The sequence below is a fragment of the Symphalangus syndactylus genome, chromosome 2, assembly GCF_028878055.3.
Source record: "Symphalangus syndactylus isolate Jambi chromosome 2, NHGRI_mSymSyn1-v2.1_pri, whole genome shotgun sequence".
Taxonomy (NCBI): domain Eukaryota; kingdom Metazoa; phylum Chordata; class Mammalia; order Primates; family Hylobatidae; genus Symphalangus; species Symphalangus syndactylus.
This window is the reverse complement of record NC_072424.2, coordinates 95,409,411-95,428,773: the sequence shown is the minus strand read 5'-3', so window position 1 is coordinate 95,428,773 and position 19,363 is coordinate 95,409,411. Positions and strand designations below refer to the sequence as shown.

Sequence of the window (19,363 nt, the reverse complement as noted above, 5' to 3'; positions counted from 1 at the left end):
GTTTGTTTTTGAGACATGATCTCATGTTGCCCAGGAGGGTCTCAAACTCCTAGATTCAAGAAATCCTCCCACCTCTCTCAAGTAGCTGTGACTACAGGTGCACACCGCCACACCCAGATCCCTTTGTTTATATAAGAGAAATAATCAGGAGAATAAGGCTAACAAATCCCCTTGGATTCCTAAACTTACTTCTTTAGCATATGTATCTGAAAATTTCAAAACTGTTAGTAAATATGAATAATAAATTTAATAAATATAAATAATATGTATGAATACAACACTCCAAACCTTTCCTACATTGATTAAGTAAAATGCTAGTGGATTTTTACTTTCTTTATTCACCATATATACAACTTGTTGTAGCCACTAACAGCATATACTTCACCCCTTCTCTTGGTAGGGTTACTGGAAACTAAATGAAACATGTGAAGTTTAGTACAGGGCCTGGAACACAGTAGAGTTCAATAAGTGATAATCGCCCTTTCCAGTCCAAGGTAGGTCTTATACACCCTTTTATTACAGTGCCCTTGCAATCAATGATGCTCCATAAATATTTAAACTATACACTGACCCCACAGTTAATTACCAGTACCTATCAAAGAAATCCTTAGCATCGTCTCTCTTTCCCCAATTTCCTCAGTCTCCACTCAATTTATTTTTAGTAATGCCTTGTGACAAAACTCTGTAGGGATAAGTTCCTAAAACAAGAGTGTCACATTTAATTTATATTTTTTAAAAATCACATAAGCACGATTCATGAAACAGTTATTGGAAGCTTCTGCCAATCCAACTGCAAATAGAAGTATCAAGACTTTAATATCTGTGGAAAAACAAATCGCTCAAGTATTGACATTACATACAATCTCAAATTCCAGAGTAGGTAAGGATAAGGTAGTAAGTGCAGATAGAGTACACCGACAACAGATGGCAGCACTTGAACATCAAGCCCTGATGATAAGCCCTCCTTTTCACATCCATGTGCTGCTGTGACTTGCAGATTTGCATAACCTCAATCAAGGTGGGCAAAAGATTATGTCTACATACTATGGTAATGAGAAGGGACAACATGACATGAAACTCGTCTGAGACACACGAGTCTATGACTTGTTGAAGTTGTAAAGGTTGTAATAGATAAGCTGAGTTCTGCAATCTTGAAAATGGGGGTACCCACAAACCATTAGAGCACTGGAAACATATAAACACTTAAAATGTCGCTCAGCTGCACCCACACAATGTAGCTTGAAGTTGATTTTTTAAAGAAATGAAATTTATACTCAAGTGTGGTTCATATAGAGTTACAAGTAATAGAAAATGAGTTATTACAATTTTTTGGTAATATTTCTTATATGTTAATAGATTTGTATATGGTTTCTAACTAGGAAGAAATTAAAAAGAACTTTTGGAACTGATTTGCTAGTTTATTATACTGCTAACTTATACAAGAAGAAATAGATTCCTTCATTCTTCTGTATTCCATGGTTAACAGCAACAACTTAGGAGAAAAAGACACCTAGATTGACATACTACCTCAATCACTTTCTAGTTTTGTGACCTTACCAAGACACTTAAGCTGTCTGTGACTTTATCTGTTAAAAAGTGATTACTGGGTGTGGTGGCTCACACCTGTAATCCCAGCACTTTTGGAGGCCTAGGCAGGAGGATTGTTTGAGTCCAGGAGTTCCAGACCAGCCTGGTCAACAAAGTGAGGCTGCAGTGAGCTGTGATCGTGCCACTGCACTGCAGCATGGGCGACGGAGCAAGATCCTGTCTCAACAACAACAACAACAATAAAAGACGTGATCATACCTACCTCACAGGATTTTGTAAGGATCAAAGAAGTAAAGAAAATAGCATAATGCCTAACACATAGTAAGGACTCAATAATTGAAAGCTATTATAATTGTGGTTCAATGTATTCTCCCCCTGCCCTGCTAATTTTAAATTATTTACTTCGCGTTCCTGAAAATGATTGCTAACTGTATTATGTGTAGATAAAGTGGCTGGGAGCTTGATAGCTGTAGCAATGATGTTTTTGCAAATATTGTAGATGAAAATAAAGCTAATTTTGGAAGGGAATGGGGAAAGATGAAAATTTTAGTTTTACATTATCTATTGTGTACTAAAACCTGTATGAAGGTCTCTACTTAAGTCTAAGATCAGGATCTCATGATCCATTTTGATTAGCTAAGTTTGCTCAAGCCAAAGGACTTTATTGCTTCATGCTAACCAGTCTGCCCTGCAGTACAAAGACTGCAAAAATAAAATTGTGATTTCTTGCTCCTCAGTTGCCTTGCATTGGCGAAGGGCACACAGTGCAGGCTTTGGGTGGTGATTAACTGGAAGGGTCTGTCCCAAAAACAGGTAACAGCAGACTGCACTCAGCTAAATAGGCTTCTAGGTAATGCAGGAGTTTCCACCAGCCTACTCTAATCACACAGGTTTCTCTTTCCCTTTCTAGGACTGTCTACACTTGAAGTGGAAGTAGGCAGAATGTAAAGAGAGGAGTTGCTGGATACTTTTAAAGGCACTGAAAAATTCAAGTTAAAGTTATAGTTGAGAGTTAGTAGCCTCACTAGCCTATCTTGAGTAAGGGTCATGTCTCATTCATTTTTGTGTCTTCATGTCGCAGCAGAGTTCTGCATTCAATATATTTGTAAATATATGAGTTCACAATTTTGATTTTCTGAAATGTCACGTGTGGGGACACTACCAGTTTTCAAATAAATACACCTTTTAAAGTGCAGTTATGTGCCAAATAACAAGGCTTCAGCCATGAATGGATCACATAAACTATGGTGATCCTATAAGAGTATATGACTGTACCTTTCTATGTTTAGATATGTTTAAGTACACAAATAGTTACCACTGTGTTATAATTGCCTACCGTATTCAGAATGGCAACATGCTGTACAGGTTTACAGCCTAAGAGCAATAGGCTACATCATATAGCCTGGGTGTGTAGTAGGCTATACTATCTAGGTTTGTGTTTAAATACACTCTACGATGTTCCCTTAGGGATGATTAACCTAAGGACACATTCCTAAGAACGTATCCCCATCTTAAGTGAAGCACTACTGTAGTTGCTTTTGAAATGTGTGACCTATGGTGTATTAAGAGGAATACCGTGTGCCAAGAAGTGACGCTAAGCGTTTTACCTTACAACTGAGTTAAGTAAAATTTGGAAACTTGGTTTCGAGGTTAACTAATATATGTAAGGTGACATACGTAGCATGTGACAGAGGTAAGAATTGAACCCAGGTCTACCTGACTCTTAATCACAAGACAAAAAGTCTTCTATTAATTCCGCAAAATCTGGTCAGCCGCTTCAAAGCGCAGCTTTAGGCAGTCCACACCTGGAATTTGGGGTCTGGTTTACCAAGAACAGCCAGTGTGTACACCCACTCCATCCTATCCAGGAACTGGAATCGAAAAGGTAAAACGTGGCTATTGCGCATGCTCACACCGCCCTTCCTTGCTCTCCCCTCCCTGACCCTAGATGCCACCGCAGCAACTTTCTGGGAGGATTTTGGAACAGCTCCCGCTAACTGTTAAGTCAAACCGGCGGAAATCCTTCCTTTCTGCGACGTGGACACCTTTCTCATTCTCGGGCCTTTCCAACCAGGATGCAGAAACCACGCGCCTCCGTTTCTCAGGGATTCAAGCCGTAGTTTGCCAGTTGTTAATATGGCCGCTGACAGGCCGGTCCCAAGCTGAGGCCTTTCATAGGCCAAGGTCGCATCCTGTCCCCGCCTATTTTGTCCCTCCTGGCTGCGTCCGCCCAGCTCTTCGCTGCGCATGCGCAGCGGGAGCAGGCTGGGAGGTGGGACGGACCGAGTCTTCCGTGTGTCGCTGCCGCTGCCGCCTCAGCTTCAGCCTCGTTACTCCTGCGGTTCTGTGGCTGTGTTGCTGGCGTTAACGGCGCGAGGTGAAGGGAGGTGACGGAGCGTGCGCGCGCGCGCGGGGGTCCCCTCAGTCCCAGCAGTTCCCTTCGTGCGCGGGGGGCGGCGAGGGTCTTCACCAGTCGGGAGAGGCCCTTGACGGCGCCATGTCGGCGGGCAGTCCATGCCCAGCAGCAGCCGGAGGGGGCCCAGGGGGCGCCTCCTGCTCCGTGGGGGCCCCCGGCGGGGTATCCATGTTCCGGTGGCTGGAGGTGCTGGAGAAGGAGTTCGACAAGGCTTTTGTGGATGTGGATCTGCTCCTGGGCGAGATCGATCCAGACCAGGCGGACATCACTTATGAGGGGCGGCAGAAGATGACCAGCCTGAGCTCCTGCTTTGCACAGCTTTGCCACAAAGCCCAGTCTGTGTCTCAAATCAACCACAAGCTGGAGGTGAGCCGTGGGTGCTGGTCGCTATGGCATCCAACCCCAGGCTGCCCGGTGGCGTCAGATCCCATTTGACGCTCCAGTGAAACGACCCTAGAAAACTGCCCACCAGGGCTTCAAATGTGATGGGAGATTGCATGTCTGTGTGTGCGAAGGAAAGGAGTGAGGTGAGGGTGGGGGACAAAAAGGGCCCTAGATCGACGTGTGAGTTCCCGGAGTACTGTCGTCCACCTTCCTAGCATCTCTCTGAGGAGGAAACTAATTACATACACCAGCCTCCCTTGCACATGTTACATTAACAAACCTAACAAAGATTCTCTGTCATGAAAATACCGTAGGCCACCTTTTGACAATTGAGTTTTGCAGATCTACTTTCACATTGATAAACCGAATTTGTATATGTTAAGACAGATACAGCCCTGATTATTTTCATTTTAATTATTCCAGGTCAGCGCCTATGATTGCATACAGAGACATGCATAAACTATTTAGGGGAATCTGATCAAAGCTCTTAGGAAAATTTCGTAGTGCATAACGATAGTATCATTTTCTCGGTTTACATCCATAGTTGGTCCTTAAATTACAGGCAGATAGCTCCAGAGACCTCCCTGCAATTATTGAAATTACTTCTGACATTGAGTTTTTATATGCTTGTACATTACTGTGTAATTTTCCAAAGTCTGGATATATTTTTGAGAGAGTATAAAGAATCATTTGCTTTAATCTCTGATCCTGAGTGTGGGTGAGGGTGGAGTGGCTGTGGTTCAAAAAAACAAAAAAAACTATCATATTGTGCAGAAAATTTAAAAAGGGCATTATTAAAATATTTAGAAATCAAGATAGATTAACATTATTGCATAAAGAGTACTTTCTAACTAGGCAATTTAAGAGAATGGGTCTTTTCAAAAAGTATAATAGATAAAAATGGGATAATCAGTGATGTGCAAAACTCTGAACATGCTTTCCTAAGAAATCATCATTACTCATTGTCATTGAGAGTGCCCATTGTATCTATATCAATATGAATGTCAGATAAACATCCTCTCCTTGCCTAGTGGTCAGCATTCTTTCTCTCCTATTAGCCATGAAATATGTGGCATAATTAATCTTTGATTAACATAGATTTACATATCCAAGAATTGTGGCTCTTCTCCACTGCGAGAACTGTTAATTTCCTCTATCCTTTTTGAAAAGATTAGAAAGTGCTAATATGAGAGTAATCACTTCTTACTGTAGGTAAATGAAAACATCTCTCGATTTCTTTATTGGTAGTAATTTCCACAGCAAAGCTATTTTTCTCAGATAGTGAAATTGCATTTAATGTTTTCTGGAAATAGTACTTTAGCTTTATTTCATCTTATTTTATCTTATTATATTTTTTTTAAAAAAGAGATAGAGTGCTTTGTTGCCCAGGTTGGTCTTGAATTCCTGGCCTCAAGTGATCCTCCTGCCTCGGCCTCCCAAAGTGCTTTGATTACAGACATGAGCTACTATGCCTGGCCATTAGTTCTCTAGCTTTAAACAACAAAGATCAAGAGTAGCTTTTACCACATGGTATAATTTGAATGTGTCCCCCAAATTTCATGTATGGGAAACTTAATCCCCAATGTGACAGTATTGAATCTCCAATGTGGGGCCTTTAAGAGGAGATTGGATCATGAGTACTCTGTTCTTATGAATGGATTAATCCACTTATAGATTGATTTGTTATTGGATTAATGGATGAATGAGTTATCATAGGAGTGTAGAACTGGTGGTTTATAAGAAGAGGAGGAGAGACCTGAGTAAGCATGTTAGCATGCTCAGCCTCCTTGCCATGTGACACCCTATGCTGCCTCCATACTCTGCACAGATCCCCTGCCAGCAAGAAGGTTCTCGATTGCTCGAGATCTGGCCCCTCGACCTTGGACTTCTCTGTCTCCATAACTGTAAGAAATAAATTCCTTTTCTTTATAAATTACCTAGTTTCTGGTATTCTGTTATAAGAGACAGAAAGTGGACTAAAACATCACATGAGAAATTTCATATCATTTACAACTGCAGTATCAACTGGGCATTAACAACTTTTTAAAAATGAAACAATATTTATTTTTAAAATGACCTAAGGAAACTTTAAACAGGGATTTTTTTTTTATGTCAGATATAAAAATAGAAATTGGGAGGAAGGATAATTTTCTCAGTAGGAGGTTGTGTTCCATTTTTTTTGTCTTTAAATATTTTAGATGAGTATTCAGAATTATAATAAATTACGCATGTTCTTTTTTCAGAAATTAAAATCACACATTCTGACTATATGTCCTGGTTTAGGAGGTTGCATTATTTCTCAAAATAAGAAATGCTAGCATATCACAGTGTGAGCATGTTTTTTAAACATGCTTGAAACTCTTGATTTAAAGATCTTAGGAAAATGGGGAGGGGAAAAATCCTAATGATTTTTGTTTGTTTGTTCATTTGTTTGTGTTTTTTCAGTTACAGTCGACTTATTTGTCTTTGATGTTAATTTGTACACGTTTAGCAGCTTCTGCCGTTTTCATGGAATCAATTGTGTATTGCTGTGGAAAGAAGTTCATTGTCAGCAGTGCCTTTCAAAGTAGACTTGCTGCTGTTCCATCTACAGAATTTCAGTGGTTGCTCCATATATTGTTTGAAATCTTGAAACAATTTCCATATTTTCTTGCCCCTTTTTACTTTTTAGTAAAAGGATTGAATTTGTTCTATTGTTTTAATTATATGGACATTAAGGCATATTTGAGACCACTTAATGGTTTGATATGACAAACGTGACATTCAGTGGTTTCAGAGGTTAATACCTTAAATCATATTACTGTAATAAAATATTTTTATATAATGAAGAAACAGATACCTCCAATTTGGGTAATTTATAATGTAGTTAACATTAAACACTATATTATTAAAATATTAAATTTTGCTGCAAAAAAATCATAGGTTACGTTTTTACTTGAATAGGCTATTAAGGCTATTCTTTTTTATTTTTAATTGACATAATAATCGTACCTGTTTAGGGGGCACAGTGTGGTATTTGGATACACATAATCAATAATGATCAAATTAGGATAATTAGCATATCCATCACCTCATTCTTATTCATGTTAGAAACAATTCAGAACCTGCTCTTCTAGCTGTTTGAATATATACATTAAGCTACTATTAACTGTAATCATCTTACAGTGCTGTAGAATACTAGAACTTTTTCCTCCTATTCAGCTATAATTTTGTTACCCCAGGCTGTGGACCAGTACTGGTCCGTGGCTTCTTAGGAACTGGCTGAATAGCAGGAGGTGAGCAGTGGGCGAGAGAGCATTACAGCCTGAGCTCTGGCTCCTGTCAAATCAGTGGTGGCACTAGATTCTCATAGGAGCACAAATCCTGTTCCTGTTGTGAACTGCACATGTGAGGTATCTTGGTTGCCTACTTCTTATGAGAGTCTAATGTCTTTTGTTGAAACCATCCCCACGCTGCCCTGTGGAAAAATTGTCTTCCACAAAACCAGTCCCTGATGCCAAAAAGGTTGGCGACCGCTGTGTTAACCAACATCTTCCTACCCGCCTCACCCTTCCCAAGTTACAGTAACCACTGTTCTATTCTCTACTTCTATGAGATCAACGAGATCAACTTTTTTTTTTCTTTTTTTGAGAGGGCCTCACTCTGTTACCCAGGCTGGAGTGCAGTGGTGAAATCATAGCTCACTGTGGCCTCCAACTGCCAGCTCAGTTGATCCTGCTGCTTCAGCCTCCCAAGTAGCTAGGACTACAGGCATGAGCTCCTAATTTTTCTTTCTTTCTTTTTTTTTTTTTTTGTAGAGATGGGGTTTTACTATGTTGCTTAGGCTGGTCTTGAACTCATGGGCTCAAGAGATCCTCCTGCCTCAACCTCTCAAAATGCTGGTATTACAGGTGTGGGCCACCATGCCTGGTAGATCAATTTTTTTAGCTTCTACATTTGAGTGAGAACATCCATTATATATCTTTCTGTGCCTTGCTTATTTTACTTAATGTCCTCCAAGCTCATCCATGTGGTCTTGAATGCAGGATTTCATTCTTTTTTATGGCTGAGTAGTATTCCTTTGTGTATATATACCACTTTTTTTTTTTTTTTTAATCTGTTCATCTGTTGTGGAAATATAGGTTGCTTCCATATCTTGGCTATTGTGAATAGTGTTGCAATAAACATGGGAGTGCACATATTGTTCAACATACTGATTTTAGGGAGCATATATCCCTAGTGTATATGTTCTATTTTTTGTTTTTTGAGAACATAGGTTACATCTTAAAATTAAATACAAATGATATCCATGTGACTGCTTTTTGCCATAGCAATATTTGGGAAGAGTCATATCTGAGGAGAATGGAATAGCAGAGAATATCAGTATATTTTGAGGTGGTGCCATTTCAAATTGCTCACATCTCTCACACTTTCCACGTGCTTGTGAGTTTTTGCTGTCGTGAGCCACTTGATCATGGCTATGCTGGAATCACAGGCATTGATTGGAATAGTAGTAGCACTGTGGAAGGAAAAAAAAAGAAAAGAGACTTTTTATCTGAAGAATGTGCCCACTTTCACCACTTCTATTCAATGTAGTACTAGAAGTCCTAGCCAGAGCAATCAGACAAGAGAAAGAAATAAAGGACATCCCAATGGTTAAAGAGGAAGTCAGACTATTGCTGTTTGCTGATGACATGATAGTATACCTAGAAAACCCTAAGGATTCATCCATAAAGCTCCTAGAACTGGTAAATGAATTCAGCAAAGTTTCAGGATACAAAATTAATGTACACAAGTCAGTAGCCCTCCTATATACCAACACTGACCAAACTGAGAATCAAATCAAGAACTCAGCCACTTTTATAAGACCTACAAAAAAATTAAAATACTTTGGAATATACTTAACTGAGGAGGGAAAGACCTATACAAAGAAAACTATAAAACACTGCTGAAAGAAATCATAGGTGACACAAACAAATGGAAACACATCCCATGCTCATGAATGGGTAGAATCAATATTGTGAAAATGACCATACCGCCAAAAGCAATCTACAAATGCAATGCAATTCCCATCAAAATACCACCATCATTCTTCACAGAACTAGAAAAAACAATCCTAAAATTCATATGGAACCAAAAAGAGCCCACATAGCCAAAGCAAGACTAAGCAAAAAAAACAAATCTGGAGGTGTTAGGTTACCCGACTTTATACTATAAGGCCAAAGTTACCAAAACAGCATGATACTGGTATAAAAACAGACATACAGACAAATGAAACAGAATAGAGAACCCAGAAATAAAGCCAAATACTAACAGCCAACTGATCTTTGACAAAGCAAACAAAAACATAAAGTGAGGAAAGGACACCCTATTCAACAAATGGTGCTGGGACAATTGGCAAGCCACATGTAGAAAAATGAAACTGGATCCTCCTCTCTTACCATATATAAAAATCAACTCAAGATGGATCAAAGACTTAAATCTAAGACCTGAAAACATAAAAATTCTAGAAGATAACATTGGAAAAACCCTTTTAGATATTGGCTTAGGCAAAGACTTCATGACTAAGAACCCAAAAGCAAATACAACAAAAACAAAGATAAATAGATGGGACTTAATTAAACTGAAAACTTTGTGCACAGCAAAAGAAATAATTAGCAGAGTAAACAGACAACCCACAGAATGGGAGAAAATCTTCACAATCTGTACATCTGACAAAGGACTAATATCCAGAATCTACAAGGAACTCAAATCAAGAAAAAAACAAACAATCCCATCAAAAAAGAGGGCTAGGGACATGAATAGATGATTCTCTAAAGAAGGTATACAAATGGCCAACAAACATGAAAAAATGCTCAACATCACTAATGATCAGGGGAATGCAAATCAAAACTACAATGCAATACTACCTTACTCCTGCAAGAATGGCCATAATCAAAAAAATAAAAAAATAATAGATGTTGGCGTGGATGTGGTGAAAAGGGAACACTTTTACACTGTTGGTGGGAATGTAAACTAGTACAACCACTATGGAAAACAGTGTGGAGATTCCTCAAAGAACTAAAAGTAGATCTACCATTTGATCTAGCAACCCCACTCCTGGGTATTTACCCAGAGGAAAAGAAGTCATTATATGAAAAAGATACTTGCAAACACGTTTATACTAGCACAGTTCACAATTGCAAAAATATGGAACCAGCCCAAATGCCCATCAATCAATGAGTGGATTAAAAAAATATGGTGTGTATATATACAGACACCATGGAATACTACTCAGCCATAAAAAGGAATGAAATAGTGGCACTTGCAGCAACCTGGGTGGAATTGATTGGAGACCATTATTCTAAATGAAGTAACTCAGGAATGGAAAACCAAATGTATGTTCTCACTCATACATGGGAGCTAAGCTAGGAGGATGCAAAGGCATGTGAATGATACAATGGACTTTGGGGATCTGGAGTAAAGGGTGGGAAGGGGATGAGGGATAAAAGACACATTGGATACAGTGTACACTGCTCAGGTGATGGGTGCACCAGAATCTCAGAAATCACCACTAAATAACTTATTCACGTAACCAAACACCACCTGTTCCCCAGAAACCTACTGAAAAAACAAAATGAAACAAAACAAAACCCAAACAAACAAAACAAAACACAACTGAGTTCCTTTCTATTGTGAGGCCCAGAGAGGCACTGGAATGAAACCGCAGTTATGGCACTCCCTTTTGACCTAATTATCTCTTGAAGCCACCTTCTATGTAGGATTTAGACTAACTGACGCCAAGTAGCCATAAAATACCATATGCTGGACACCATAAGTCATACCTTATAGTGCAACAATGAATAGCCAGTCACTAATCAGTGATTGTAAACCAATGAGAATTCTTATCAAGCAACTTTGTATCTGCCTTGTTCCTTTTTCCCTTTAAAATCTGCTTGTAACTCAGGTGCTAGAGCACTCCCCAGGCATCTGGGAAATATGTGTTGGGTAGCTGTCCTCATTTTGGCTCAGGTAAACTAAAGTATATTTTGTGCCTCAGCCTTTTCCTTTTAGGTTTACAGTAGGAATAGTAATAGTAGCAGTAGTAGGTGTGTGGAATAGAATAAAGGTTGTGAACCAATACTTTAAAAAACTCACCTCTGCCTTGAAATAGCATTCTGCCTATTACTCCTTTTTTTAAGTAACAGCACAATACACCTGTCACATCCTCCTTTCCGTCAGCAATTGCTCCGTTAGTATCTCTTTGAAGTGATTTACTGTTCATAGCCATCAGTAGAGAAACTTTTAACTTTGATCTAGAGCCACATTGATAATGAACTGGTGATATGCTTGTCCCTTTGCTGCTTTAAGTCTGTCCTGTTTTTAAACAGGCTGTTTTGCAACATTGAAGCTGAAGTTTAATATTGATCCAGTATGCACTTATGAACACGAATTATGTGCCAGATGCTGTATTGGGCACTTGGGATACAATGGAGAGCAAAAAAGGGATGTAGTCATGGCTTTTATGGAGTTTGGATTATATTGGAGGAATTTGTTGGGAAATTGCAACTTTGATGAATACTGTGAAAGGTACATAAGAGTAAATGAGACCCTATTTTGGGATGTCAGAGAAGGCTTCCCTGAGGAAGTTATTGAGCTAAGACATAAAGGAATTATGTGTGAATAGGAATGAATGAAGCTAAGAGAAATAGGAATGCCATTCAGCATTGCAGTAGAGGGAATGGGAAGTGAAAAGCACCTGTGATGGGCAAGAGCATAGTGCATTTGAAGATTTGAAAGACAGTTGGTATGTGTTACAAGAGAAGAGGGCAAAAGAAGCAAGATGCAAGATAAGTTTGAACAGACAGGGAGGGACTGTTTCTACATGACTTTATAGGCCATGCAAAAATATTTGGGGCTTTATCATAATCGTGGGAGGTCTTTTAAACCAGTTCGTAGCCTCAGATATGAAGTTAGAATAGTTCACTCTGGCTGTGGTATGGAGAAAGTTGGGGAGAATGACATGAATGAATGCAGAAAATTGTTTAGAAGGTTTCTGTTTATGTGAGATTATGATAGTGTGGAGTAAGATAATAGAGGTAGGAGAAAGTATTCAGAACAAGAGAAACTGGAGAGGTAAAAATAAAAAAAATCTAGAGATGGATTGGAACAGAGGGATGAGGGAGTTCAGGATAAATACAAGTGACAATCTTGTGCAGCTGGTTGCCTGAATAGATAGATGAATGTGTTATATTATTAGCAATAACAGTATTGCCAACATTTTATTTTGATCAATAACCATGGGCCAACCTCTCTTCTGAGTCTTTTACATAGACTGATTCATCCAATTCTCACAACAGTCCTGTGAAACAGGTTTATTAGAATAGTTACTCTACCTTTACAGGGATTAAGTAAGAGGCCTGAGGCTACGGAGCTAGAGAAATCAGTCTCTGCACAAACACATTATTTATGTCTGATGGGGGATGGAGGAGGTGGAGAGAAAAGCAGACAGAAAGAGAGTGTGGCTGAATAGATAGCAAGAAGTAAGATTGTAGGGTACAAGGGAGGTTTTGTTTTCATTTTGTTTTTAAATAAAAACAAATAAAACATAAGTCTGTGAGAAGCATCTACTTGAGAGAAAAGCCAAATATAGGAAAAGAGTGGGGTAATTAATATTAGTAAGATTCTGTAATAACAGCTACTTAGAAGCGGGAGAGAATGAGAGCGGACAGTAGGAGGTTGTGGAAGTTTCTGTTTGATGGCTTTTTTTTTTTTTTTCTGTAAAATAAGAGCCCAGGTCAGTTGCTGAAAGTAGGTGAGAGTAAGAGCATGAGGCTAGCAGAAGAGGTTTGAAATAGTTATGAAAGAGTGGGAGAGCCAGTTGGCCAGGGAAACAGGACTGCCAGGCATTGTTGAGGACTGGCTTGGGGTTAGTTACCATAAATTATGGTGCAACCGGTCTGTACTGTTGTGTGACTTTCTCTAGCAATGCATATCTGTTTAGGTACAGGCACAGTAATGAGAGTAATAACTAGGTTTATTCAATGTTATAGCAAAGGAGTTTGTTATACAGACAAGTGTGTTATTGAAGTGAAAGTGGTAGTGGGGCTGATGAAAAGGAGATAAATTGAAGACTAAGGAAGGAGAATTGACAGGATTTGATAATTATGTAGATGCAAAAGATAAGAGAAAGAGTTAAGGATAACACCACATTTCTGTTTGGGAAATGATTGATCAGTATCTGTAGTGGGTTGAATCGTATCCCTCCAAAATTCATACCCACCCCCAAAACCTCAGGATGTGACCTTATTTAGAAAGAGGGTCTTTGCAGGTGTAATTATGTAAAGATGGAGGTAAGATTATAGTGGATTAGAGGGGGCCCTAAATCCAATGAAAGTGTGCTGATAGGAGACAGAAAAGGCCACACACAGACACAGAGAAGAAGGCTATGTGATGATAGAAGCAGAGATTGGAGTGATGTATCTACAAGCCAAGGGATGCCAGTGATTGCCAACAGCACCGAAAGCTAGGAGAGAGGCACAGGATCTCCAGAAAGAGCCAGCCCTGTCAATACCTTATTTCAAACTTGTGGCATCCTGAAATGTGAAAGAATAAACTTACGTTGTTTTAAGCCACCACGTTTGTGGTAATTTTTTTTTTTTTCGCAGAGTCTCACTCTGTTGCCCAGGCTGGAGCGCAGTGGCACAATCTCGGCTCAGTGCAACCTCTGCCTCCTAGGTTCAAGCAATTCTCCTGCCTCAGCCTCCCGAGTAGCTGGGATTACAGGCGCCAGCCAGCATGCCTGGCTAATTTTTATATTTTTAGTAGAGACAGGGTTTCACCATGTTGGCCAGGCTCGTCTCAAACTCCTGACTTCAAGTGATCCTCCTGCCTCGGCCTGCCAAAGTCTGGGATTACAGGCATGAGCCACCATGCCCAGCCTTGTGCTAATTTTTTGTAACAGCCCTAGGAAGTTAACACATTACTGTTTACTGAAGTAAGGAATACAGGAAAAGGAGGAGCAGGTCTGGGAAAGATAATAAGATTAGGATATTCTGCATAATTAAGGTCCTTATTCTTCTTGCATATTCCTAACATAGTCTCCTAATCATTATTCCCTCCAGACCATCCTTTTGTTGCCTGATCATTCTAGAGTGATTCATATTAATGGTTTGTATTTAAAAAGACAAACCTAATTCTGTCATTCTTCTTTCTGTATCTCTCTAAAATTCAAATTATTTGGCCAGGTGATCAGTGTGCCTGTCTGTCTCTCCTAATCTCTTATCACCCCTTCTTAGCTGCTTTTGCCTCAATAAAACTGGTCTATTTCTAGTTCTGTAAATAGGCCTTGCTCTTTTATGGCACCTGTACTTTCACATAGGCTTTGGTCGATAATGCCATCTCTGTACCCTTTGTCTACAGTATCAAACACACACTCATCTTTCAAGACTCCACTTACGTCACTGTCTCAGTGAGGGCTTTCCTTACTCCACTCCTCTCTGCTCTTTATAGGCAGAGGCTGCCCTAAGCCCTTGAACTTATTTGTACTGCTAGATTTGTTACATTGTACTATAATTAGCTGTTACCACATCTTTCTACCTCTAGAATGTAAGCTGTTTGAAGGTCAGAACCATGTTTTAGGGGAAATAGTTTGAACCATCAAATGCTTTGTGAAGCTGATTTAGAAGGTAGCATTATCTTTTTGTGAACTTATTTTGGTTTCTAGGAGCTTTTTGTTTGTTTTTTGTATTCTTTGCTTCCGTGCTCCCAAACCACATTGCTGAGTAATTCCTTTGGTATAGATATCAGATTGGTTTATATATGGATTACAGAATTGGTATTTGGCCCCTTTTTAAAATTGGAAATTTGGGGCCGGGTGCAGTGGCTCACGCCTGTAATCCCAGCACTTTGGGAGACCGAGGTGGGCAGATCACCTGAGTTCAGGAGTTCGAGATCAGCCTGGCTAACATGGTGAAACCCCATTTCTACTAAATATACAAAATTAGCTGGGTGTGGTGGTGCATGCCTGTAATCCCAGCTACTCGGGAGGCTGAGGCAGGAGAATCACTTGAACCTGGGAGGTGGAGGTTGCACTGAGCTGGGATCATGCCACTGCACTCCAGCCTGGGCAACGGAGTGAGACTCCTTCTCCAAAAAAAAAAAAAAAAAAAAAAAAAATTTGGAACGGATGTGTTAAATACTAGCCATTTTGATCTAGTTATTCCCTATTTCACCTGTCAGGTGTTTTCATATCTCACCTTTCCCTTTCCACTCCCTGTATTAGCAGATCTCCATTCAAAGCTCAGAGAACTTCTTTCTGACTACCTCCCCTTACCTCTTTTTGAATTGGTACATCACACGTCTTTCAAATAGTGCTTACCACACTTTGCATCACAATTAGAAATGTAATCTTTTTATCTTTTTTTTTCTTTTGAGACAGGGTCCCACTCTGTTGCCCAGGCTGGAGTGTAGTGACACGATCATGACTTACTGCAGCCTCGACCTTCCGGGCTTAAGTGATCCTCTGACCTCAGCCTCCTGAGTAGCTGGGACTACAGCCATATACCACCACGCCCAGCTAATTCTTTGTAATTTTTGTAGAGACAGGGTCTCACTATGTTGCCCAGGCTGGTCTCGATCTCCTAAGCTCAAGCAATCCACCCGCCTTGGGCTCCCAAAGTGCTGGGATTAAGGTGTGAGCCACCATGCCCAGTCTGGAAATACATTCTTATCTTTTCCTAATAGAGAACTTCTAGAATCCATGTCTTATTCATCTTTTTGTCCCCAGATTGTAGTACACAGTAAGTACTCAATGTTTATTTGAATGAATGAATTTTTTGAAACACATCTGGTGTTCTGCTATAAATCTTCAAAGATTACCCACAATCATTCTGTAATATAAACTTCCTGAGAGCTAGGATGGCATCTGTCTTGTTGACTCTATATTCATGTATACAGTGCCTGCTCCATTGCTGAAAGACTGATCTTCAGGTTCATTTATTCCCCTGGTATGTAATTCACAAGCATATAATTTGTGAGTTAATATTTCATGGTATCTTATTTTGGGAAAAAATTGAAACTGATTGGAAATAACTTTAAACATCATTAAATAAGAATATTGAGTATGGATTTAGTACTTGTGATATTCCTAAAATATTGAGTAGGTTGATTCTCTTCCCCACCCCATCTCCAGTTTGATCATGGAGCAACTGAGTGCTTTGAAATTAAAATGGAAACATTTTTTATTGATTGGATCTTCATTTGAGGTTTACGGCAAATTACTTGTCAGATTTATCAACTGGTTTCCATTTCACATCCCCCAACCCAGTTCATTCATGTTGTCTCTCATATTACACATAGCTGCCTTTTAAAAAAAACATTAGGGCTGGGCGCAGTGGCTCACGCCTGTAATCCCAACACTTTGGGAGGCTGAGGTGGGCGTTATCACCTGAGGTCAAGAGTTCGAGACCAGCCTGACCAACATGGTGAAACCCCGTCTCTACTAAAAATAAAATATTTGCCAGGAATGGTGGTACATGCCTGTAATCCCAGCTCCTGGGGAGGCTGAGGCAGGAGAATCACTTGAACCTGGGAGGTGGAGGTTGCAGTGAGCCGAGATTGCACCGTTGCACTCCAGCCTGGGCAACAAGAGCGAAACTCCATCTCAAAAAAATAAATAAATAAAAAATAAGAAAACATAAATTCATCAATTGCTTTTTGAATAAAATTCAAACTCTTAATTTTGGCAGACAGGCTCTGCATGTTCTGACATTTGGGTATCCCTCCTATGATGTATCTTACCATTCTTTCCTCTTACTCTATATCAAGCTTGTCTAACCCGCAGCCTGTGGGCTGCATGTGGCCCAGAACAGCTTTGGGTGCAGCCCAACACAAATTCGTACACTTTCTTAAAACATTATGAGATTTTTTTTTGCGTGATTTGTTTTTTCTTTTTAATTTTAGCTCACAGCTATCATTAGTGTTAGTGTATTTTGTGTGTGGCCCAAGACAATTCTCCCATTGTGGCCCAGGGAAGCCAAAAGATTGCCTACCCCTACTCTATATGGTGTAGCCACATGAGCCTTTTTTCAGAAGTTCTAAGTTAAGGTCCTCAAACTTTTTGGTTTCTGGACCCCTTTGCATTCTTACAAATTTTGAGAACCCCAAAGAGCTCTTTTTTTATTTTTTTAAATGTGGGTTATATGTGTAAATATATAAAAATATAAAATATAAAAAAAGTATAAATGTAGAATTTATTGTATTAGAAATTAAACTGAGAAAACTTTATTACATCATTTAAAAATAACTACAATAACTCATTACATGTTAATATAAGTGATTTTAAATTAAAACGTAATTATATTTTCTAAAACCAAAAAATGTTTTAGAAGAATAGCATTATTTTATATTTTTTCACACCTTTAAATTCCTGGCTTAACAGACGGTAACTCACGCCTGTAATCCTAGCACTTTCGGAGGCTGAGGCAGGCAGATCACTTGAGGTCAGTTCAAAACCAGTCTGGCCAACATGGTGAAACCCCATCTCTACTAAAAATACAAAAATTAGCTGGGCGTGGTGGCGGGCAATGGTAATCCCAGCTACTCAGGAGGCTGAGGCGGGAGAATCTCTTGAACCTGGGAAGTGGAGGTTGCAGTGAGCCAAGATCATGCCACTGCACTCCAGCCTGGCCTGGGTGACAAGAGTGAGACAATGTCTCAAAAAAAAAAGTTTGCTGAGACCTCCCCAGCCATGCTTCCTGTACAGCTTGTGGAACCATGAGGCATTTAAACCTCTTTTGTTTATAATTATAATATTTATAAATTACCCAGTCCCAGGTATTTCTTTATAGCAGTGAAGACTAATACAGAGGCCAAGGTGAGAGCATCACTTTAGACTAGGAGTTCAAGACTAGCCTGAGCAACATAGTGAGACCTATTTTTAAATAAATACAAAAAATACAAAAAAATTTAAAAATGACCATGTGCTCATGTAGTCCTAGCTACCCAGGAGGCTGAGGTGGGAGGATTATTTCTACTCAGGAGTTCCAAGGCCCCAGTGAGCTGTGATCATGCCACTGCAGCCCAGTGTGGACAACACAGTGAGACCTTGTCTCAAAAAAAAAAAACTAAAACAAAACATCAACAGTGACAAAAACTACAAGTGCATAGCAGTAAAGACTACAATGACTACTGATGGAGTTTGGTGCCACCGCATTGACTTGTACTAAAATCCCAACATTTTACTCATCATTACTTTTGTACCTTCAGTATGTCAACATAGTGAAAAAGACAAATAATGTTTTATTATAATGAAAATAGTTTTGACCTTTCAGATCCCCTGAAAATGTCCCATAGACCTTGGGACCTGCTGCTTTAGTAATAATCAAAACTCTTCCCAGAAGAATAGCCATACACTCCCACTCTGCTAATTCTTTTAGTTTCTTTCATACAGCTCATTACAATTTGTAGTTTATATATATATGTATATATATATATTACTGTTTGGGGGGTTGGTTTTTTTAAGAAATGGGGGTTTTGCTGTGTTGCCCAGACTGGCCTCAAGCTCTGGGCTCAAGTGATCCTCCTGTCTTAGCTTCTCTAGTAGTTATATATGCCTGGTTTACTGGCTTTTTAATGACCATGGTGAAGTTACCTAACCTCTCTGTACTTCAGTTGTCGTATCTGGATAAAAAGTGCATCTCTCAGAGTATATTATGAGGATTACATTTGCTTGTCTAGACTGTAGAATGTTATTTTTTGGGGGAGAACTAATGGCAGATGAACTTAGTGGTCATTATGGTTGGATAGAAAAAAAATAGAGTGAACAGATACAGCTTTCTCACAGAACTTTCATAGACCAGATGACTGCTTCAAGAGATGACTCAAAGTATGGAGGAGTATTATTTCCTATCTTGAGGGATGGCAGAGATTTTCAATTTGACCTTTGAATATATTTTCTGTTTGGTCATAGTCTTGTGTTTTAGAGTAAGACTCATTAGATTCTGTGATTTTGACCACCTCAGGCACATAGAAGAAAGAAAAAATAGAGGGAGATTT

At 39.4% G+C, this 19,363-nt stretch overlaps 1 protein-coding gene and 1 pseudogene across 2 annotated transcripts in view; one reads left to right on the top strand and one right to left on the bottom strand.

The window, feature by feature from the left end:
* LOC129472604 (nephrocan-like) overlaps nucleotides 1-3,693 on the bottom strand; it is a 53,201-nt pseudogene extending 49,508 nt beyond the window's left edge.
* GOPC (golgi associated PDZ and coiled-coil motif containing) overlaps nucleotides 326-19,363 on the top strand; it is a 44,722-nt gene continuing 25,684 nt past the window's right edge. For both annotated transcript variants that reach the window (XM_055262447.2, XM_055262440.2), the window contains exon 1: nucleotides 326-4,330. In XM_055262447.2, the coding sequence (XP_055118422.1) occupies nucleotides 4,046-4,330 (285 nt within the window). In that variant the 5' untranslated portion in view covers nucleotides 326-4,045. The remainder of the gene's footprint in view (nucleotides 4,331-19,363) is intronic.